This window comes from Bos taurus, chromosome 23 (assembly GCF_002263795.3).
Source record: "Bos taurus isolate L1 Dominette 01449 registration number 42190680 breed Hereford chromosome 23, ARS-UCD2.0, whole genome shotgun sequence".
In the NCBI taxonomy this organism is placed as follows: Eukaryota; Metazoa; Chordata; class Mammalia; order Artiodactyla; family Bovidae; genus Bos; species Bos taurus.
The window spans coordinates 30,563,872-30,587,905 of record NC_037350.1 but is presented as its reverse complement, the minus strand read 5'-3'; the positions used below and the strand labels follow the sequence as shown (position 1 = coordinate 30,587,905).

The following is a 24,034-nucleotide window of genomic DNA, read 5'->3' as shown; positions in this document are numbered from 1 at the left end:
AGGTTTGGGGCACCTTCCTGGAGTGGGAGGATAGTGTAGTTCTGGGGAGCTCTCTTGGCAGAAATAGGGTTTTCTGGCTACTAACAACTGTGGAAGAGGGCTGAGGAAGTTAGTACTACAAAACTAAGTCCTGAAACTATTTCATTGCAGCTAGCTGCTCTCTCCAGAAAAGCCCGGGAGGAGAGTATAGAAAGGGTTGGTATCTGAGAAAAGAGTGGAGAGGAATCTGCAACAAGTTGGAGCTCTATCAATGATTTCAGGATATAAAGGTGAATCCTGCTTTACTTATTTTACCTGTTTGATGAGGTACCTTTTCACTAATGTGAGAAATAAAAACATTTGAGGTCTAAATATTAAATTTCATGTTTTTATATGAAAACTAACTAGAAACAGAACCTTTACGTTAGAAATATGATAATCTAAAGAACAAAATTTTCCATAAAGAGGCTTTATAAGAATGGCAATTGTGTTTCAATGACCTTGAACTATAGGATCTAGATAACCCAGTATTTTGTTTTAAGGTAATGTTGAACTCATAATTTCTTTTTACAGGCACTAGGCTGATGCATCCTATCACATGACTGTACATGTGGTTATATTTTCTATTTTATTTCCCATTTTATAGTTGAGAAAACTGAGCTGTAAAGTAGCAGACACAGGAATACATAGTAAACAGTGGAAGCAGGATATAAACATATATATTATTCCAGAGCCCTAGTTCTTAACCTTGACTATGTCAATGACAATATGACTATGGATATAAAATCAGAAAATACAGTACTGGGGGATTACCTGGCTGTCCAGTGGTTAGGGCTGGGTGCTGTCACTTGGGGCAGCCTCATTCAGTCACTGGTCAGGGAACTATGATCCCAAAAGTCTTGCCGCATAGCAACACAACTTCAAAGCTGGGGGGAAGGGGTTTCTATATCATCCTTTTAGAAGACTAATTGGTGATACATTTCAAAATCATGGTGGCAGTGGGGACCTGGTAGGCTGGGCTGACTTTGCCCTGGAGGCCCCAGGAAACAACCACCAAGAGCTTCTTCCTACAGAGGCCAGGCAGTAGCCACTGTGCCCAGGGTTAGCAGGCTTCTGGCGGGCTTGCCAGGCCCAGGCCTGGAAAGGGGTAAGAGCCTGTTTCCCAAGGTTTAACTTCCCTCAGGGCTGCTATAAGATGCTTTGAGATGAGGCCAGCAGCTGTAGGTAGGGGCCAAAACTTTGAATACACAGCCGCTTTCCCACCCACCACCCCAAATCACACACACATACACACACACGCACACACACACACACACATACACACATGCACACGTGCAGAGGCTCCTGGGAGAGGAAGGAAAGAAGACCCTCCTCCTTTGCTTCTGTCCTCCTCTCCCTCCAGCAACGGCTATAGGAAGTTCTGTCTTCCAGTGATGTTGGCAGAGGCACCTTGTCAGTGGGGAGTGTGTATTCACACACAAGCATGCAGACCTGTTTATGTTGCTAGCAAACATCTGGACATAATTTGATCACTTACTGATCATGATCAGAAATCTTATCTGTAGATTTATTTGTAGTGAAGAACATCAACATGCTTGATTTGGTATTTTTAATCTCATCACTTGTGGCCAAGCTTCACATTGTTTCCATATTACAAGTTGTAGTGTCTGTCTTACCTAGTTTATGCTTTCTGTCACATGTGACAGTTCACCAGAATTGTCAGTTTTCCTTTTGAATTTACATTTTAATGGTTCACTGAATTAACATTTTAGTGGTTCATTCGGTAGTTTTCAAGATGACTAGTCTTTCACCTCAGCTAAAGATTTCAGTAGGCATTTCTCTAAATTAATAATGATGTATTTCACCTTAGAAATGGCACCAGGGCTTCCCTGATGGTCCTGTGGTTAAGAATCCACCTTGCAATGCAAGAGACACCAGTTCAATCCCTGGTCTGGGAAGGTCCCACATGCCACGGAACAACTAAGCCTGTGCCCCACAACTACCAATCCTACATGCTACAGCTACTGAGGCCTATATGCCCTAGAGCCTGTGCAATAAGAGAAGCTGCATTGGCTGCAGTCTTCTCTATTAAATATCAAAGGGAACAGAAAAGTCTCCAACAGTGAAAGAAGAGGGCAACACTCGGGGCCATGAATATAGGCAACATGGGAGGAAATGTAACAACCAGGAGGTAGCTGCTAGTCAGAACTTTAGGCATTTCTGTTACCTGGAGGCACCTTAACACTGTGAGGCTCTGAACCAACTCTGGAAACTTTGCCATCAATGAATGATGCCACACCAGGGAACAGATCCTGGAGCTGCTACTGCTGGAGCAGTTCCTAATCAGCCTGCCCCAGGAGCACCAGGCCTGGATGTCAGAACATCAGCCAAAGGATGACAAGGAGCCAGTGATCATATTGGAGGATTTAAAGAAAGAACCTGATGAAACAGGACCGCAAGTGTGATTAAATAGGGGAACATGAGGGAATGAAAGTCCTAGCCAGAGAGAGAAGCATCCATACTACCATGGAAGCAGGTTGCAGAATGCAAGTCTCTACTCACCCTGACTGGATATGATAGTCACTGTGTTTTTACTTCCTCTTGAGGATGGAATAAGACTGTGTTCACTCTTTCTCTATTCTGTGCCCTGGGAATTGTTCTCTAAGATGTCTTTCAACGGTATTAACTCTAGTTCATTCATTAAGTCTATCACAATCCTACCATATCTTGTTTCCAGGCTGTAACCAGAACCTGTGAATTCCAGGTGAAATTTTTCCCACATTTGTCACCCATCTCTTTGAAGCCTGCTCCACAATTTTCTCCCTTGTAAGGTTCCCCACTGTGTCTGCTAGATGTGTGGTACTAGCTTCAAAGCTGACTTATGCAGTCACACAGTGCCTTAGAGCTCAGAAATATCCTGCTTTCAGAAAGTCATGAGCTTGGTTTAATGCCCTGTTGTCACAGTCTTGAAATTCTTAACTTTATCTTTTAACTTGTAGGACAACAGAGCATGTGCCTGAGCAGAGGATTTGCCCCCATTCACATGTAGCATTTGTAATCCCCCATGAGCACAGAATTCCAGTGGACCCATAATTTGTGGGAATTCAGCAAGACTCAAAGTGAGTATGAACGAGAGAACAAGACTACTCTGAAATGTGCCACTTTGCTGCTGCTGCTAAGTCGCTTCAGTCATGTCCGACACTGTGCGACCCCATAGACGGCAGCCCACCAGGCTCCCCTGTACCTGGGATTCTCCAGGCAAGAACACTGGAGTGGGTTTCCATTTCCTTCTCCAATACATGAAAGTGAAAAGTGAAAGTGAAGTCGCTCAGTCATGTCCGACTCTTAGTGACCCCATGGACTGTAGCCTACCAGGCTCCTCTGTCCATGGGATTCTCTAGGCAAGAGTACTGGAGTGGGTTGCCATTGCCTTCTCCTGTGCCACTTTGGAATGTGAATTATTTTGAGTTGAAATCTATCAACCTGGAAGACTCAGGAAATACTTTTACCTCTCCCTTAACTACTTGGAAGAATTTAGATAGGGAGCTTATGCTAAAAAAAAAAAAAAAAAAAGAGTTATTACCAGAGATGAGTTTTTAAATCTGAAAGACCTATATATATATGGCACAGCAAACACCGAGTTACCAAACATCTGCTTTTCTTATCCTGTAAATTACCCTCCTGCCCTTTGAAGCCCAGACCCCTATTCCATTCATTAAGTCAGGATGGCATATAAACCCCTCTTATTTTCAGGGCTCCTATACATACAAAATTTGATTTTTCTCCTGAGAATGTTTTATGTCAAGTATAAGACCAACCAAAGAACTTAGAAATGTAGAAAGAAAAAATTTCCCCTCAACACTTATTTCCTACTCCATTTACCAACTGAAAAAGCCTGCAGAGTGGAAGCATTCTGTACAAGTTACAGCCCATCAGCTGTTGGATTTTTCCAGAAGATTCTGTTCTCTCCCTGGGGTCCTAATTTTCTTAAAGAAACCTTTTGTGTTGTCTACCAAAGAAGTTTTGAAGCACTCATTCTCTGTGCCACTCACAACAATTAAACTTTATTGTGCAACAAATGAATTGCCACTCTGTTTAAGACAAGGGTGCAGGAATAACAAAAATGAAGAGTCTGACTTTTTTCCGGTAGTTTCAAGGAGTTCACTCACTCACTGCCTAGAATAAAATAATAAGGATTCTTGCCTAAAGGTAAGAAATCAAATTACTAAATGGTTTTTATTGTAATTCTTATGAAAACAGCATGTTACTACATGTTGCATTGTAACATTGCAGTGTAATATTTCCTAATTCGTGACAGGAGGGTTGCCCTTGCTGAAAAGGATACAAACTAGTATCCTGTTCAGTTCAGTTAAGTATCCTGTAGAGACCTCTAAACCCCTTCCCAGACACACCCAGGAGAGCTCCAGATATGCTACAAAATAACCACAGAGATTTTTCCAATTCCTGCACAGTGCCCTAGGTATACAGTGGATACAAACTAACCATAAAGACTTCCTTGAGAAACTTTATGCAGTTAGGGGCCCATTCAGTTCAGTTCAGTTCATTTCAGTGGCTCAGTCCTGTCCGACTCTTTGGGGCCCCATGAATCGCAGCACGCCAGGGCTCCCTGTCCATCACCAACTCCGGGAGTTCACCAAAACTCATGCCCATCGAGTTGGTGATGCCATCCAGCCATCTCATCTTCTGTCATCCCCTTCTCCTCCCGCCCTCATTCCTTTCCAGCATCAGGGTCTTTTCCAATGAGTCAACTCTTTGCCTGAGGTAGCCAAAGTACTGGAGTTTCAGCTTCAACATCAGTTCTTCCAATGAACACCCAGGAATGATCTTTAGGATGGACTGGTTGGATCTCCTTGCAGTACAAGGGACTCTCAAGAGTCTTCTCCAACACCACAGTTCAAAAGCATCAATTCTTCAGCGCTCAGCTTTCTTCACAGTCCAACTCTCACATCCATACATCACGACTGGGAAAACCATAGCCTTGACTAGACGGACTTTTGTTGGCAAAGTAATGTCTCTGCTTTTTAATATGCCGTCTAGATTGGTCATAACTTTCCTTCCAACGAGTAAGCATCTTTTAATTTCATGGCTGCAGTCACCATCTGCAGTGGTTTTGGAGTCCAGAAAAATAAAGTCTGACACTGTTTCCACTGTTTCCCCATCGATTTGCCATGAAGTGATGGGACCAGATGCCATGATCTTCATTTTCTGAATGTTGAGCTTTAAGCCATTTTTTTCACTCTCCACTTTCACTTTCATCAAGAGGCTTTTGAGTTCCTCTTCACTTTCTGCCATAAGGGTGGTGTCATCTGCATATCTGAGGTTATTGATATTTCTCCCAGCAATCTTGATTCCAGCTTGTGCTTCTTCCAGCCCAGCATTTCTCATGATGTACTCTGCATATAAGTTAAATAAGGAGGGTGACAATATACAGCCCATTAAGGGTTCATAAATATTCTGCACATATATACATCTGATTATAACAGACTGAATTATGAGAAGACAGATAAAACAGATGTACTGTTATATAACTTGCAAATGTCAATTGACCTTGAGCATATGCCTATTTGCATTCCTTTTCATTGATTGGTGGCAGGTACAAGTCCTATTTTGCACAGGGCATAACCAAAAGAAGAGACAGGAAATACAAAAGAGGGGAAGCCAAGGAATATGCACTTCCCTAATGGCACAGATGGTAGAGAATCTACCTGCCGTGCAGATTCCTGAGTTAGATCCTTGGGTCTGGGAGATCTCCTGGAGAAGGGAGTGGCAACTCACTCCATTATTCTTGCCTGGAGAATTCCATAGACAGAGGAGCCTGGCAGGTACAGTCCATGGGGTTGCAAAGAGTCAGACATGACTGAACAGCTAATACATAAGGAGTATGTGGAGGCGACCTGCTCCTGTGTTTTGAGAGTTTGTGTCTAATAAAACATCTATCTGCTTGAGCTGAACTGAGCTGTAACTTGCCTGTTGCTTTGAACTCTTTAGTCCGTCCAGAGAAAGAAACCAACCTGACAACAGTACTCCTGCGAATTACTAGTATCTCTAATTTGAGAAGAAATGGGTTTATTAAAGTTCAGCTAATAATCCGGAGAACATAGGATTCCAATACAACTTGCCCAACTCCATATCAGAGGTTTCTAAGCACTAGCTAGTCCGTGTCCCCAGTTGGACTGTAAGCTTCTTAGGCCAAGAACCATCTCCTTCATATACTTTCGCTGTACTCCTGGTGCCTATTATAGTACTGAACAGCTCCTAAGCAACATTACATTGCATACAGCTGAAAGAGCCCTGTAACAGCTTCATTTTTAAATGTCACACATTAAGCCTGAAAACTGTCATTTTAATTTGAGCAGCAGTGGTCTCTGGCTTTGCAGCCCTCACTGTGGCCACGTTGTAGGGATCCCAAGACAGGTCTGGGTCACGCATGCGTGGTGCGCATCCTGTCCCTGGCTGTGCAAACTTGAGCAGATCACTTTGTTCTTTGCTTGTTTCCGGGTTGTAAATTGAACGAACAACACTGTATTCATCAATCAGCCTTAATCCTTCTTTCCTTTCCTCTCCTTGCGGGTCAAGACTGAGCGATTGTGCTGATGGCAATGCTGCGGACACATTCTGGTTGAGCTTTGTGTCTGCCTGGTAAATATATTCAAGTTGATGGAGGTCGGGACGGAGTGGCGGATGCTGTCGAGAGAGGTAGGCTGGCAGGGAGGACGCGAGTACTCGGGTCAGTGAATAGGAACCGAGAAGTGGTGGTCGGAGGGGAAGCACGCCTGGGAATGTCCCCGCCCGCCGCCCCGAACAGGACAGGGCCTAGGAACTCAAAGCCGCGGAGCTGGCGTTAAGATCCTCTTTTTAAGAGGAGGAGAGTTATGAATCAAAACGCCACAGACATGGGTGTCCCCATGTGCAGACTCGCGCGGGTCTCGGCCACACTAAAGGGCTCGGACCTTTCCTCCGAAGCCGCCGGAAGCGGGGGCGCACGGCCGGGCAGGGTTCGCGGACGCACTTCCGCTGGCGGCAGGTCTGAGGCTCCGAGGTGCAGGATCGGTAAGTGCGGCCGCCTCCCTTGGGCCGGGATAAGACTGGCGGGAAGACAGCCGGACGTCGCGGCGGGACCCCCAGGTCGGTCGGGCGCGGGTCGGGGGAGTCACTGCTTTGCTCTGCCGACGCTGGAAGTGCCGGCGGAGACTCCACAGGAGCCCGCCCCGCTGCCGGCCGGCGCTCCAGAAAGTTTGTAAGACTCGGACTTCTGGCTCACTGATGTTAACACGAGTTCTATGGGGGCCATCCGTTTGTCCAACTCGGCCGCCTACTCCCGGAAGCCTTTTATGATCAGCCAGGTCCTTGTGGCTTAAAGGATACACAGACAGTCAACACTTTCCGAGGCTGGGCCACCGTGATGTGCCGGTGCGGTAAACTGGAAAGGGGTTTGTAGTCTGGCTGGTTAACTTACTATATTGTCTTATTCGCTCGAAGATTTAAACTAGTAGAAGACAACACTTGTAAGCGGGATCCATATCCTTTATCTTGAGTTATTCCTGAAACAGTCTTTCTCCTATGGCTGGGAAAGTGGAGGTGTTTACCAAAGCTGCCCAGTGAGTAAAAGATGCTAGGTGCAGAGAAGGCACTAGAGGGCCTCCTTGCGTGGTCCTCTGTTATGTGTCCTGAACCCTAGAAGTGTACCTCAGCTCGAGGCGTCATGCCTGGAGCCAGCGGCTGGGTGACCAAGTCACAGTGGTAACTCCAGCACTCTAAACTGAGGTCTTACCAAGTGCCAGGCACTGAATTTAATTTATTCTCAAAAAGACGCTATATAATAAGGTCTGCTGTTTAGTTAATCGCATTGTAACATTTTTCTGGTTTTGGAATTGTGCTGTGGTTATATAAGATGTTAATATTAGGTAGGGGAAGCTGAATGAGGGTTATAGGGACCGTTGTGTACCTTTTTTGAAAAATTTTTAGTTAAGTTTAACATTTCAAAATAAAACATTGTTTAAAAGCTTCTAAGGTATTTTTACAGAAGGGAAAAATTTGGAGATGTTAAGCTACCACATATTAGAAAACATGACAGGATTCAAGCCGAGGTCTTTTGGAATCCACAGCCTATGCTCTTAATCACTGCCCACCATGCTAATCAAGTGTTAGTCCACATTTCCCTAAACCCATAGGCCCTGCTTAAGTCTATTACATGAAAAACTGAAAGCGTCTACACCCACACAGCCTGCTACCTACACTAACATAATTTTAGTATTCAACTGTCTTCCCTAAGTGTGACTTCACTATTCTGTTTCTTTATCAACATAACTTTACTTGCCCGAAAAGAGTTGCTGATAATTATGTGTTTTAACAACTTGCCCCTCAGTCCATTTATGTGAACGTCAAACACTTCAACTTTCAATATATAGGATTTAGACTTTTCAAAACCTTCAACTGAAAATCTTCACCTATACTACTTTATTACTATCCTTGCCCAATCCTTATCCTGCCTTGAAAGATCTGCTGTAAGCCCCCCAAACCTCATAAATATTCTGCATTGCCTTCTCCCCTAGGAGGTACTAGCAAGACTATCAAAGTGCTCTCCATCTCTCATAAGAATAAACTTAGCTTGGTCATATCAACTAATTGTTTTGCTGTTATTTGGAGGATATAAGGCATCCAACAATATTCCCAGTATTGTCAAAAATGCTGTCTCTTGACAAACATTCCTTCTCCTATTTAGAAAAAGGTATGAATTGCCTTAAACTTTTATTTTTTACATTTTCTTTATTGAATTCTCTTTAATTTGGGGTTGAGCTTCCTTTTTCTTCTAGAACAGAAAGATTAAACTTAGTGTGTGAGCTCAAATGTTGAATCAGCCTTCCTATCTTTTTAATTGTGGTTTCTGTAACCCCAGGAGTGTGCCCTAAAGGATAACACTTGTAGCAACAATCCTCCTCTTGGCCCATTGGAGCAAGAATGGCCACTGTTTTCCTTCTAGAGGTTCCTGAAGAGTCAGTAAGGGCTCTTTGAAGTAACTAATAAAAAAGGGCATGCTGGGAATAAGAGATCTGGCCCAAAAGAGAGCAGCCAAAACAACCAGGAGTTATTCCACCACCGCTTCCCATAGTTCTGCTACCAAGAGACTCCTTGGCCCTTTGCGGTCTTGTGCCAGCTCTGGGTATTCTGCTATGAGTGGTTAAGGCCTGAGATACCCACCAAGGAGCAGACGTTGGACTTGGTGGTGCTGACACAGCTCAACCATACTGCCTGAGGAACTGCAGGACTGGATACAGAAGTCCAGAGAGTGGGGAGGAGACAGTTGCTATGCTGGAAAATCTGGAGAGGAAGTTAGATTAATCAGGCCAGCAGATAGGAAAGGGCCCTGTGCTCAGTGGGGACAGAGTTGGGAAGTGGGCATCCAGGCTGGTCCCTTTTGGGATCTCTGGGGATCATTTACTCTTTGGGCCCTTCAGTTGCCTAAATGAGCTTGCTTATCCTCAGGTTTCAACCCACGCCTGGACACAGGAAGTGCTTTCTGAGACATCGGTACCTCTGGATCCAGCTAAGAAAGCAGCATATCTCCAGCCTCACACCATGGAAATCCAGCTTCAGGACCCTCAACACCAACAGGATTGTGGTTAGTGTTGACACGTAGGTCATATAGCTCCCCTGAAGACCATAGAATTGTTCATTATTCAGCAGATGTATATTAAGTACCTGTTATATTCCAGGCACTGTACAAAGCACTGGGTGTAATAAACAAAGTGGACATGATCTGTTTTCGTGGAGCTTACAACAATCTGATGACAGAGGCATTAAACAAATAACCACACAAATAACTATGCTGTGATAGATTGTATATGGGGAGAGAAGTCAGAGGTCTCTTTAAGAAAATAACACAGTAACTAATCCTAAAAGTGGAATAGGAATCAACCAAGTGAATAGTAGAGGTAGAAAGCATTATAGGCCAGAAGAGCATGTGCAAAATCAAGTGGGAAGGAAATTGGTGGGTTTGAAAGATGGCCAGTGTGACTGTCTCCAAGCTGTCCTTTCCTCCATTTAGCACCTTTGTCACACAAAGCAAACCACTTTTCCCTGCATCATTTCTACATGGTTATAAATTCTGCCCTTTACTCTGGGCCCTAAAAATGTGATTACTGCAGGGAGAACATGGCTTGAATGGGATAATCTCTCACCTATTTTTCAGAAACTATTGATCATTGAGGAAGTGGCCACATCTCTCACCCTGAAAGAGTAGGGGTTGTTGGGACTCTACTCAGAGGAACTTCTGTAGTAAAGACAGGCAAAGGAATTATGGGATCATGCTTTCCTTAGATAAGGTCAGATGGGAGGCTAGGGTCTGCTAAAGAACCTTCTCTGTGTTAGTGCTGTTTTCTTGAGAATCTCAGTCTCAAATAACCCATAGAGTGTAGTTTCAGGTTTGACAGATTCCAGTGTTCTTTGTAAGAAGAGTAATAATGTCTCTGGGAGCTAAAGCAATTTCTGTCTCTTTTACCCTGTGTGTCTAAAGTCTAATCTCCTTGTTCTGCATGTTTGGATGTGTGATACTTCTCTTTGGCTGATCTCTCGTGTTTTAATATTCCTAAAGGTCTTCCCATTATTCCTCAGCACGCTCTGCACAAAGTTGTTTCATGGTTTCATCTTGATACCTGCCACTGCTGGCTTCCTGTCTTGTTTTGTTACTGCCACAGTTTCTGCTCTTTCATCCCTCTCTACCCAACTTGTGGCCTCCCTGATGAACCCACTCTTATCTGAGATCTTCTTCTACTGTTTACAGTGATTATTCATTGGATCCTTCTTCATCCTCCCTGATTTTTCTCCACTCTTTTCTTGAATCACTCCCTCCCCATCCAGTGGCTGCTAATCTTCCTTTGCCATCTCCCAATTTCCTCTTCAAATGTTGTGAAATCATTTTGTTAGTATATTGAAGCTGTGTATGTCTAATAAATGTTTCATTTTATTTCCTATATATTTCAGTGACATTTGAATACCGTGTTTTTTACTTCAGGTGATATGATAAGAATAAAGAAAGAAGAACTGGATATAAAGCAGGAACTTACTGTAGATACGGAATCCCAAGAAAAGTTATCAGACCAAATCAATGGAGAGGCTTTTGAATGTGGAGAAACCCAAGAACATAAAGGATGGATGGAAAGATATCAGAGAAACACTTCAAATGAGAGGAAATACAAGTGTGATGAATGTGGGAAAAGATTCACTCTAAAGTCAAGCCTCATTAGACATAAAAGAATCCACCCTGGAGAGAGATCCTATTCGTGTAATGTATGTGGCAAAACTTTCATTCAGAGCTCACAGCTTACTGACCATCAGAGAATACATAGCCAGTTAAAACCACATCAGTGTAATGAGTGTGAGAAAGGCTTTTATTACAGGGCACATCTTGTTCAGCATCAAAGGATCCACTCTGGAGAAAAACCTTTCCAATGTAATGAGTGTGGGAAAGCTTTTCATTACAGCGCAGGCCTTATTCGACACCAGAGGACCCACACAGAAGAGAAACCATACCAGTGTAATGACTGTGGGAAAGCTTTTCATTACAACTCGGGCCTTATTCGACACCAGAGGACCCACACAGGAGAGAAGCCATACCAGTGCAACGACTGTGGGAAAGCTTTCTGTCTGAGCTCACATCTGATACAACATCAGAGAGTTCATACTGGAGAGAAGCCATACCAGTGTAATGAGTGTGGGAAAAGCTTCAGCCAGAGCTCAGGCCTCTTCCATCACCAGAGAAGCCACAGTGGGGAGAAACCATATGAATGTGATGAGTGTGGAAAGGCTTTCAGTCATAGTTCAGCTCTTGTTGGACACCAGAGAATGCACAGTGGAGAGAGGCCCTATGAGTGTGATGTGTGTGGGAAAGCTTTCGGCTATAGCTCGCATCTTCTGGGACACCGAAGAATCCACACTGGAGAGAAGCCATATGAATGCCATGTGTGTGGAAAAGCTTTCCGGCAGAGCTCACACCTCATTGTACATCAGCAAATCCACACTGAAGAGAAGCCCTGGTAATGTCCAGAGTTATGTAGAATTTTCCATCTACGCTCATTCCTATGGGACATCAAAAAAGCACAGCTAGATGTAGGGAACTCTGTGATCACTATTCAATTTCAGCAGTCACTCGGAAATACTTATAGAAGCTGCAATAGACAAGCACCTGACGGTTTACCAAACAAGACACTGATGTTCTGCCACTAAGCACATCATGTGATGAACTAGGACATTGGAAGGGTTCATTTCATTATTCTGAAACTTTTCTTCTCTGAAGCAAGTGGCTCCAGCAATCTAAATGTTCTGTTAGACATATAACGAGATTTTAGAGATTACTACTGTTTCTTTTCTCCTTCCCTTTCCATTCTTCCCCTTTTTTTTGGCTAAAGTATGAATTTAGAATTAATATCTGATCTACACTTTAAAAAAAATGAGTTTTTGGTTAGCTTGATAAAATGTATTAGCCTATGAATTATATACACTAAAAATATTGTGTACTACAAAAGCCATTTTGTGATATTAGAATGAACTATGACTTGCATGGGTAGGATAGGTTAGGGGTGGTGGAGCAAGATTTATCTTGCAATTTCCCAGTGACCTTTCACATCTTAAACCAGAGAGAGCAAACAAGCCAATGAGTTCTATTTAGCCTGTGCATGGATTTTTCTCACAAAGTATGATTATCTCTTGGTAATATAAAATTATTGCCACTACTTAAAGAGATTTTACATAAAATCTGACTTTCCAGATTCTCTTAGAAAAATGCATGATGTGGCAACACAGGCACCAGATTCCCATGTGAGAACAATTGACTAAAGCTGACTATTGTCTAGCGAGACATGGTCCCCACTGCCGCACAGCTTCCTACTGTCTTACATACCTCCCTTCATTCATTTTGCCTGTGTGACCCCTACCACTGCCTTAAGGGTTTCTCAAGGAGGCTTCAGGGCTCTAGGTCCCTTACCAACAAAACAGCTTCACTTTAATTAGTTTTATATATTGGCCTCCCAAATAAGATTTCTCTGAAGATTTTCTGCTAACAGTTTGAAGATTTAGATTAAATAATAAATTTTAAAATGTAACTTTTGAGCACCTGAAGGTAGAGGAAAGCCACTTTAAATTTTTCTTTAGATAGAATTTATAGGTAATCTCAGAGAAGGCAATGGCAACCCACTCCAGTACTCTTGCCTAGAAAATGGACAGAGGAAATGAAAATGCTTCTCCTGCCATGGACGGAGGAGCCTGGTAGGCTGCAGTCCATGGGGTCACTAAGAATCAAACACGACTGAGCAACTTCACTTTCACTTTTCACTTTCACGCATTGGAGGAGGAAATGGCAACCCACTCCAGCGTTCTTGCCTGGAGAATCCCAGGGACAGCGGGGCCTGGTGGGCTGCCGTCTATGGAGTCGCACAGAGTTGGACACAACTGAAGCAACTTAGCAGCAGCGGCATAGGTAATCTATTGAAAGTCAATAATCATAGCTTCTAAAGAAAAGCTATCACAAACCTAGACAGCATATAAAAAAGCAGAGACATTACTTTGCTGACAAAGGTCCGTCTAGTCAAAGCTATGGTTTTTCCAGTAGTCATGTATGGATGTAAGAGTTGGACCATAAGGAAGGCTGAGTGCCGAAGAATTGATGATGCTTTTGAACTGTGGTGTTGGAGAAGACTCTTGTAAGAGTCCCTTGGACTGCAAGGAGATCAAACCAGTCAATCCTAAAGGAAATCACCCCTGAATATTCATTGGAAGGACTGATACTGAAACTCCACTATTTTGGCCACCTGATGCAAAGAGCTGACTCAGAAAAGACCCTGATGCTGGGAAAGATTGAAGGCAGGAGGAGAAGGGGATGACAGGATGAGATGGTTGGATGTCTTCACCGACTCAATGGACATGAGTTTGAGCAAGCTCCAGGAGATGGTAAAAGACAGAGAGGCCTTGTGTGCTGCAGCCCATGGGGTCGCAGAGTCAGGCACAACTGAGCGACTGAACAACAAAAACAACAAACCAAATTCTTAGAGACCAGTTAATCAGGTGAGATGAAAAACAAAAACACATATGAAGAGAATCGACATTTAAGTGAAAAACTGAAAAAATGCAGGTCCAAAAGTAGAGATCATTTGGGGAAGAGAACTGTTGAAATGTGAAGCATTCAGTAATAGAAGCAGCTGTGGGAAAGCAGTGGGTTAAGGTCTGAATGGGCAAGTGGGGAGGGGTGAAAAGAAAAAGCAGTTAAAGGAAAAGACAGGGATAAACTGAGAGAAGGAAAGCAGCAAAGAGAAGTTACGGGAAAAGAGGAAAGGTCAGAGACTTTACAAAAATTTCAAACAGGAAATGGAAGCAGTGAAAACATAAGTGAAAAAGCAATCTGTAAAGAAACATGAAGGGGAGATTGAGGATTTGCAGAGGCTGGTGTACTTGCTTTGATCATGGATCTCCCAGTGACTTTAGAGTAATAATCAATCCTTTATTTCCATGCCATGTAGGCCAAATCCCTCATATGAAAGAACTGAACCTGTATTCACTAATGTCTTTATGAATCACTCAGGATCCTGGCCCTGTGTGGGTCTCTGAGATATGAGACACGAGACACTTCTCTTTTCTTTACCACACTCTAAGCCCCAACTTGTTGAACTCTGCTCAGCCTGGACTGTACTTTCTTAGCAAAACCAACAAAGCAGAAGGATTCTCTTGAAGACCAATAATAAATACTTGGCCTCTCTGGGATGCATTGTTGTTCAGTCACTAAGTCGTATCCAAGTCTTTGGGACCCCATGGACTGTAACCTGCCAGGCTGCTCTCGTCTCTGGGGTTTTTCCAGGCAGTAATTCTGGAGTGGATTGCCATTTCTCCAGAGGATCATCCCAGTTCAGGGGTCAAACCTGCATCTCCTGCATTGGCAGGCTGATTCTTTAGCTCTGAGCCACCAGGGGAGCCCCTCTCCCTCACCTGACCAACCACAAATCATTATCTTGACTCTATTTTCAGACAATATCCAGGATCTTGCCACTTAACACTCCTACTGCCTCCAGGCTTGCCTATTCCATTAAGGAGGAAAAAGCATGTTGAGAGTAATACCCATTATGAATTAAATAATATCTGGAAAAGGAAAAGCCCTTCACAAACTGTAACGATAGTAGCTACCATTTGTTGAACGCCAGTGTCCCAGACACTGTACCAGGCACCTTATTATATATCTCATGTAAACTTTCCATCTCTTCTATAAGCACTATTATATCTCAAACAATGTCTACATATAATTTTTTAAATGAAAAGTTTTATTACAGTTAAGCAGCCTACTAAAATGTTTATAGAATAAGATCACACAACTATTTTAAACATTTAAAATAGCAAAAATTGGAAGTAAATGACAACAAAATGTCAACAGTAACTGCATATAGGTGATGAAAATAGATTCCTTTTCTTTCTATTTCTTCTATATTCCAAATGGAAAAGTTAGAATTCATCTATACCTGTAAACTTTTAAAAAATTAAAGTGCTACAGAATATCTGAGCCTTCCTGGAGATGATTCTTTAATAGTTTTGTGTTTGTGTTTGTGTTTGTTTGTTTGTTTCAGTTATTTAGTATTTATAAATTTCTTGAATGAATTTTGGAACTAATGGTTTTTCATTAAGATTTTTAAAAATTTCAGTAGCATACTTATTTCCTCACCTGCTATTATTTGATGAGGAGATACTGATATTATCTGATGAGGAAACATTGATAATTTTTCTCTCAGTTGGATTTACCATGGGTTTGTTGTTTTTATGGGCTTGTTTACAATGATTTCATTCTTAGATTTATTTATTAACATGACTTTTTTCTATTTTCTAATTCATTTACTTCTCCTTTTATCTTGATTTCTTCTCTAACCTTTTCCTTCGGGGTTTCTTCCTCATTCTTTTTCTGATTTCTTGAGTTGAATTCTTAGTTCATTTTGTTTCTGTTTAAACAGTGAAAGCAAGTGAGTGTATATATCTACCAAGTACTGATTTTTTTTTAGTTGTCAACTATTGTTTTCTCTGGGTTTTTATTTTGCTTTGTTTTGTTTGTTAGTCTTTCTGGGAGATAAACTAGAGGGGGAAGAGGGAAGGCTCTCCTTGTCATACACAAACTGTCTGCTTATGTCTTGGTAAAGAGGTCAGAGAGGCTTTATCCCAATAGAGGAAGGACATACCTAAGCCAACAGCAGAGACAGGATTTTAACAGGATATCGGTGACAATGGATGGAAGCCTCATTTTGGTGTTCAACCACTCAACCACAGCCAGTGCTCCAAAGGACTGGTGAGTTGATTCTCTGAAGCTGACGAGTGACTGAAGCCAGGGGTATCTGAAGAATACTCAGACCTACTCAGGAAGTTCATGGCCTGAGGTGAGGTTTGTGTTTGAAAACCTGGTAAAAGAATTTGATAGAACAAACATTAAATAAGGAAGGAGAGACATGCTAATAGTCTGTCATGCACTGAAGGGGAAACAAAAATACTTAAGCATTTTCTAGGTTTTCTACTTGCTCAATTGGCTATGCGAGACATATTATGCAGAGCAAGGGTTATCCTTTGTCTAAATTTTATAAAGCTTACCTGATAATTCATTTTACACCCTTTCTAAATGTTCCACCTAGGTTTACTTGATTACTTATATTTACCCTTCAGAAGCACAGGGAAGTTGGATCTGATTTTCATCTTAAAGGAGTTACGTTCTTTTACAGAATAACTTATCAGACAAAGAGTTTCAGAGAAAAGAGATACTGCAAACAGGAAAATTATTTGTAAGTTGTGAAAAATAAGGTTTTAAAAAATTATCTTTTTCTGTTTACACTAGTATTAGGCTTTTATAAAAAAATTAAATATAGTGTATTAAAAAAAAGTGCTGGTTCTCTGTAAGTTTATCCCAAGTGATAATCATTGAGAACACATTTAAGATGATTATTTTACAAAAATGATCAGATCATATACTGTTTGTTTACTCATATGCCTTTAGCATCTTGTAGTTTTTACTTTTAAAAATGATTGAGCATGTAGAAATTAAAATTCCCAAATGTTAGATGTTTGGGTTTTCCAATATAAAAAATGTTTGTGTACATGTTCAAACATTTGTAAAACTATTTTATATGGATAATTCAAAGCTAAGTTGCTGGATCAAGAGGTATGGACATACTAATTTTAACAGCTCTTGCCTTCCAAAAATATACAACTGACAGTGCCTCTATTTCCACATACTTCTCAATATTGAATATTATCAATCTTTGTCTTTCATAATCTTCAGGATTTTAGAAATCTCATTGTTTTAATGTAAATTCTTTATCAATTTTGAATACATTTTAACAGTCATTGTTGTCGATCAAAAACTGTTCTAAAAATGCTGACTTATGTCCTTTGCCAATTTTTCTATTGGCTTGTTTTCTTTTCTTTCTCAGGGATCTTTGCTTATTAGGAAAATCAGCCCTGTGTCTTTTGAGATGTGTGGCATATTATATTTATATATATATGTGTGTGTGTGTACACACACACACTGAGCTTATATTTTAGGGGTTTTTTTTCCCCCATTCAAAAATTCTAAATTTTTACATCACCAGTTCTATTTATCTTTCTCTTCGTGACTTTTCAGTTATGTCTTTAGGGTCTTTATGCCACACTTCCCCACTCCAAGGTAGCAGTAGTTTCACACTTACAAGTTCATCTTTAAGACAGCAGGCAGAGAAATCTTTTTAATGCCTAAGTCTGATCATGCTACTCCTCTGCTCAGAAATTCTGAATGGCTTCTCCTTTTGGAGTACAAAGTAATATCCTTAGACTCACCGACAATCACATTTCTCTCTCTTTACTCCCAACACCCTTTTGTTCCTTTAGCTCCAGACACAGAAATCTCCTTCCTGTTCTTAGATTATTTCAAACACAGTTCACTCTCAGCCTTTGCATTTTCTAACCCTCTCCCAGAAACACCTTTGCCTCTGATGGCTCATTTACTCATCTTCCTGAGTCTTTGCTCAGAAGTCAGTGTACTGGTGAGGTCCTTGGTGACCACCCTATTAGAATTGCATTACTACTTCATTCTCATCCCAAACTCCATATTTTCTTTATTTTCTCCTGAGTACTAACATCTACCAGCTAACAATATATTTTTCTTGTTTATTGCCTGCCTCACTCCCCATCCTTTCTGCCGCCCCACCCCCACCCCCCCAATTATAACTTCCATGAAGTCAAAGGCATTGTTCTGCTTTAAACTAAAGTTCCAGCTTGCAGAACATTGCCTGGTGTGGTAGGTGAATAAGCAATATTTGTGAAAGAAAGAGAAGAAGGAAAAAAAACACCTAAGCTTTCTTACCCATCATATTAGTAAAGATCAAAATATTTTGTAACATTATGTTGACAAGTATAGGTTAACATCACAAGTGGGTTCCAAGATTAGTAATTTGGCAGTAACAAAAATACAAATGCTCCAACTCTGTGCTCTAGTAAATCCTTAGCTCTAGAAATATATACTATGGATATACCCTTATACACAAGAAGTTATGTGCAGAGTAATTTATTGAAAAAGAAAACAACCTACATAACCACCAACAGGGTCATTATTAATAAATTATGGCATAGTTGAACCCTATGTGATTATTTTTCTTTAAAAGAAAAAAGAGCAAAATGAAAGAAGTCTTTTATGTACAAAATCCAGAATCAATTAGAAGGAAAAAAAGTTGCAGAACTGCTACCGTGTGTGTGTGTGTGTGTGTGTGTGTGTGTGTGTGTGTGTGTGTGTAATTTACAATGTATTAATTTTAGGTGTATAGCAGTGATTCAGTTATTTACATATATATATATATATATATACACACACACATATTATTTTTCAGATTCGTTTCCACTATAGGTCATAATTCTTTATAAATATTGACCCCTGTGAATGCATTACATATTCATATTGTTTAATAATTGAGTCAAAAAATTTGAGAGGGAATTTTTTTTTTTTTTTTAAAGCAAAGAAAACTTCAGCCAGCGCTGAAGTCCCATAAATCAAATGTTCACAAGTGGGGTCCTCCGCGAGCTAGAACTGACTAGCTCCACCGAGGCGAGGCTTCCTAGAGCGGCCCGGAAGTGCCTGGCTGAAAGCAGCGGAGCGTCGATTGGTCAGTCAGTCCTTGTTCGTGCCGCCCCAAAGAACGCTAGCTGTTCTCCAAGCGTGAGGTGAGTCTCTCCCGGCTCCTGAGGAGGGGACAGGGCACAGTTGTAGGCAGCAACCCCCTCCCCACACCTCCCCCTTCCAGGCTGCCTCTTCAAACAGCTACGAGGGAGGACTAGGGCTTACATGCCCGGAGGACCGAGCTAAAGGGGAACACTGATTGTGAGCTGCTCTGCGAGGGTACTCTTATAACCCTCTTCCTAAATTGGAGCATGTACCCCCACAACCACTGAATCCTACAGACCGGTCCACCTCAGGTTGTGGAATGAAAAAGCCTCTTAACAAATACTCAGCGTTTACTCAATGCTTGCTGCCAGGCCAAGGGCTTTGCCTACTTATTTACACATCAACCCTATGAGAAACCTGAGAATTTTTACAGATGAGGATCTAGTAACTTGCTTTAAATTACACGACAGCCCAGATTCAAATTCATGCTCCTGCTTCAGTGTTCTTATTTACAGCCTCATATCAGACTGTTTGGGCTTCTCTGGTGGCTCAGACGGTAAAGTATTTGCCTGCAATGCAGGAGACCCAGGTTCAATCCCTTGGTAGGGAAGATCCCCTGGAGAAGGGAATGGCAACCCACTCCAGTATTCTTGCCGGGAGAATCTCATGGACAGAAGAGCCTGGTGGGCTACAGTCCATGGGGTTGAAAAGAGTCGGACATGACTGAGCAACAGATTGTTTACTCAGTTCTGGTAGCTTCCTTTTATTAGTGTTTGTGTTCACAGCAGTTATTGTCATTTCTCTATGGCAATAGGTTTTTCTCTGAGACAAGATTCTGAGAGATTCCCCTTGACTCAGTCCCAGATAGAGGATTAATCTCCTGAAAAACAGCCCAGAATGACCACATTTCTGGAACTTGAAGAACAAAAAAGACTTCTAATAGTTAAAGCAGAAGACCATTACAGGGGACAGGACTCCATCTCACAAAAGTCCAGTCCTCACAGAAGGGAACTCTTCAGGCAACACTTCAGGAAGCTCTGCTATCGGGATGCACCTGGACCCCGTGAAGCTCTTATCCAGCTCTGGGACCTTTGCCGCCAGTGGCTGAGGCCAGAATGCCACACAAAAGAGCAGATTTTAGACCTGCTGGTGCTTGAACAATTCCTGAGCATTCTCCCCAGGGACCTGCAAGCATGGGTGCAGGCACACCATCCAGAGACTGGAGAGGAGGCGGTGATTGTGCTGGAGGATCTGGAGAGAGAGCTTGATGAACCTCGAAAGCAGGTGGGAAGGCGGTAATCATTTGCCTGTGAGTTTTCAGGGTATATGCACCCAGCGGAGGCAAAAGGCATATGCAAGAATACCTGAAAATATTTTAATATGTTACCCTAGGGAAGAACAAGGCTTAGGGACTGGCACTACCCGTGTCAAATAACTAAAGTGTGACTGAGTAAAAAGAGACACTAGGCCAATTCTGTCAGTTTGGAAGGCTAGGATCAGTGAGAAGCTATAGGAAGGCAAATAGGTGTCAGAGGAAAACAAAGAATTTTCTAATATTCATGGTTACCTATACACAAAATGCTTCCCTGGTGGCTCAGATGGTAAAGAATCTGCCTGCAATGCAGGAGAGACCTGGGTTCAGTCCCTGAGTTGGGAAGATTCTCTGGAGGATGGCATGGCAACCCACTCCAGTATTCTTGCCTGGAGAATCCCCATGGACAGAGATGCCTGGTGGGCTACAGTCCACGGGGTAGCAAACAGTGGGACATGACTGAGCGACTAAGCACAACACATACATAAAATAGGCTACCTTGTAATAAAAAACTCCCCTTCGAGGAGGGGTTCAAGTAGATAACAAGGATATTGCAGAACAGCACTGTCTGTGACCCATTCACATTTAATACCTATAATTAAATATACATTTAATATATGGTAATTAAATATGAGCATATATGTAATTTAAATTTTTAGTAGCCACATTTGTGAAATATATTTACCAAAAATATGTAATCATGCAATCAATATTAAACATGAGGTATTTTACATTCTTTTTTTTCAGTTTTCAAAATGTGTATGTATTTTACATATCTCAATTTGTATTAGCTATATTTCAGGTGCTCAGTAACCACATTTGACTAGTGGCTATCATCCTGGACCACACAGTTATAGAAGCTGCTGCTGCTGCTAAGTTGCTTCAGTCGTGTCCGATCCTGTGCAACCCCATAGACAGCAGCCCACCAGGCTCCTCTCTCCCTGGGATTCTCCAGGCAAGAACACTGGAGTGGGTTGCCATTTCCTTCTCCAATGCATGAGAGTGAAAAGTGAAAGTGAAGTCACTCAGTCGTGTCCGACTCTTCGCGACCCCATGGACTGTAGCCAACCAGGCTCCTCCATCCATGGGATTTTCCAGGCAAGAGTACTGGAGTGGGTTGCCATTTCCTTCTCCTAGTTATAGAAGGAATGCCCCCATTTGGTGGAAGTTGAGTTCAATGATATTTAAGGTATCTCAAGTCCCAAGACTATGATTCTGGGCCTCTGCAGATCACTGTTAGAGACACTGAATTTTACTCTCCAGTGTCCTGAAGTGTAGATTAGCCTCTGTCTCGTTTTTAGTCATTATTGCCATTTGCAGTTAAATGATAATTTGTCCTCTTTTCTGTGGCCCTGGTTCCTGGCACATGCTTCTTCTGATCTAGCTCTGAAGTTCTTTCTGTTCTTTCACAAAATCTACTTTACACACCAAACATACTTCATTTTTCCCAGGTTCCAGGCAATTCAGAAAGACAGGACACACTTTTGGACAAGTTGGCCCCCTTGAGAAGGCCACATGAGTCATTGACTATCCAGCTTCATCCCAAGAAGACCTGTCAGGAGCAGAAATCTGGGGAGGCCCAAAGGAATGGTAACGTACAGGCGTTTGTATATATGAAGGAAGAGCTGGTTCCTTAGAGATGAGCTTCTTCATTTTCTTCTTCTCCTTTTTAAGTTTTTCTGCTTGTTCTTCACTTCATTGTGGAAGATTTTATCTCCCTTCCTCCCTTGACCTTATCATTAGACTTAGGTGCTATTTTTTAATGAGTCTTATGGGCAGGAGTTTCAGGAGGTAGAAGCTGAAAGATTCAGACCATTTTAATAAGCTTTAGTAAGCTTAACTTTATGGAATCTTCACTTATGTTCTGTAAGAAGCCATATAATAAGTTTCTCTCCTCACCTTTGGGAGATGACAGGACATGTACTTATAAAATAGTACACAATAATAATTAACATGTCAACATGCTAAATTCTATTGTGTATAACACAGGTTATTATTATGATGATTAATGGCTTGTCTGTGCAAAACTTTAAATTCTAGATGGTCTTTCCTTATGTTTTTATACAAATACTTCTGGACAGTTTCACTCTGCTTCTCATTAGTGTAAGTCCAGAAAAATACACACTTACTATACCTAAAATTGTAGAGGTTTACGTATGTGCTGCTACCAAAATATTCCATTTCAAGGGAATACTATGCAGTTAAAATATGAATTGTATTTTCTAATTCTAATCAGCTGAAAGATGCCTCATGAAATCTAGCTATCCTGTGAGGCCTGTGGATTCTTAGGGAAGTCCATTTTGTCTGCATTGAACAGTGTGAATATGACTTTTTTCTAAAGTACCACCCTGGCAACTTTTTAAATCTATATACCCCCCAACCAGGCTCCCCACCAAAAAACAGACAAGGGAAGAACAAAACAACTATCACACACACACACACACACAAACCCTGTAGAAATCACAGGAAATACATTTGAAGAAATGCCTCTCAACTTTATTAAAATAATATAATATCTGGTCCAAATCCTCATTTTACAGTTGAACAGATATACCCACAGTGGCTATGACTTTTCCAAGTTTCCATAGGAGTCACAGGGAGAGCTGGGGCTCCTGCCTACTAGTCCAGAACAATATTTTAAAACCATCATAGTAATAACCCAATAAAGCCAGTGTCTTTTAAAATAAATTTATTATTAAATAGACCTTTTTATGCAGGATCTTGTTTTAAAATTTTCATTCTATCCATATCAGCAAGATTATGAATATTATCTGTTGACTAGGATAATGAAACTCACCTCTGTAAACATAACTTGGAATTATAAGTGAGGTCATTTAATACAGAATTATCTTCATATATGAGAGAACTTGGAGAACTGAGTGTCTTGCAGTTCTTTCTAACACATTGTCAGGTATTTCAAAGGAAACTTTTTGGATATGCTATTAACCCACAACACTGACTCTCTGGTAGAAGTGATAGTCTCCCTAACTTTGTTCCTGTTTCACTTCACTCAGCATTTAACCTTGTCCTTTCCCTCTATACTGTCAACCAAGTTGTACATATGGTAATCAGATGATTTTTATGGACATATCCTCATCCCAGTGACCAGCAGGACTGGGCTCATCTGGAGTGATAAGGCAATTCATGGATGTACCAAAATAAAATTGGAAGAATAGCCCTGGCAGAAGATGCAAAAATGAAATAGTCCTAATCTTGTCTCTGAAACAGGATCACCTTATATCATATTAGACTGGGATTAGCTGGCAATTGGAAAAGATACATCAACAGAGCCCTGAAACTCCAGTTGGCCAAGTAAACTGCAGGTCCCTGAGATGAGTAAAGTTCACATTTGACAGTTTCCATACAATTTTCTTTACATTGTTTAATTGCAGATATAATGGAGAGGGTTATAATTTGAATTGCTAACCCTATATATTTTTTTGTAATTCTTTTGAAGTCTTGGTGAGGGATTTTCTCCAGACTTTTCTTGAAGTCATGGGAGAGAGATTCATCCTAAAGACTGGTAGATTCCTCTGAAGGTAGTAACTGACCACAGGTGCAAACTCTTTGTGTTCTTTTAAAAA

General features: G+C 41.5%; 2 protein-coding genes and 1 long non-coding RNA gene across 7 annotated transcripts in view; 2 read left to right on the top strand and 1 right to left on the bottom strand.

Moving 5' to 3' along the window:
• Nucleotides 1-6,428: 6,428 nt before the first annotated feature.
• Nucleotides 6,429-15,535, top strand: LOC112443783 (zinc finger protein 239). 4 transcript variants are annotated; one of them, XM_024983930.2, is made up of 3 exons: nucleotides 6,429-6,696; nucleotides 9,484-9,619; nucleotides 11,012-15,535. In XM_024983930.2, exons 1-3 carry the CDS (start codon nucleotides 6,658-6,660, stop codon nucleotides 12,034-12,036), a joined length of 1,200 nt encoding a protein of 399 aa, XP_024839698.1. In that variant the 5' UTR covers nucleotides 6,429-6,657; the 3' UTR covers nucleotides 12,037-15,535. The 4 variants fall into 4 exon arrangements, with proteins under 4 accessions (XP_024839698.1, XP_024839701.1, XP_024839700.1 ...); XM_024983933.2 differs by lacking the exon at nucleotides 6,429-6,696 and adding an exon at nucleotides 7,017-7,050 and having other exon boundaries at nucleotides 9,484-9,633; XM_024983932.2 differs by lacking the exon at nucleotides 6,429-6,696 and adding an exon at nucleotides 7,017-7,125.
• Nucleotides 15,222-24,034, bottom strand: part of LOC132343636 (uncharacterized) — a 22,099-nt gene continuing 13,286 nt past the window's right edge. Inside the window, exons 2-3 of the long non-coding RNA XR_009492564.1 lie at nucleotides 16,200-16,415; nucleotides 15,222-15,965 (exon numbers count right to left, since the gene is read on the bottom strand). This is a non-coding gene — a long non-coding RNA (uncharacterized lncRNA). The remainder of the gene's footprint in view (nucleotides 15,966-16,199; nucleotides 16,416-24,034) is intronic.
• Nucleotides 19,147-24,034, top strand: part of ZSCAN16 (zinc finger and SCAN domain containing 16) — a 17,178-nt gene continuing 12,290 nt past the window's right edge. For both annotated transcript variants that reach the window (XM_024983537.2, NM_001034411.1), the window contains exons 1-3: nucleotides 19,147-19,197; nucleotides 19,953-20,422; nucleotides 21,902-22,040. In XM_024983537.2, coding sequence (XP_024839305.1) covers nucleotides 20,036-20,422; nucleotides 21,902-22,040 — 526 coding nt within the window. In that variant the 5' untranslated portion in view covers nucleotides 19,147-19,197; nucleotides 19,953-20,035. The remainder of the gene's footprint in view (nucleotides 19,198-19,952; nucleotides 20,423-21,901; nucleotides 22,041-24,034) is intronic.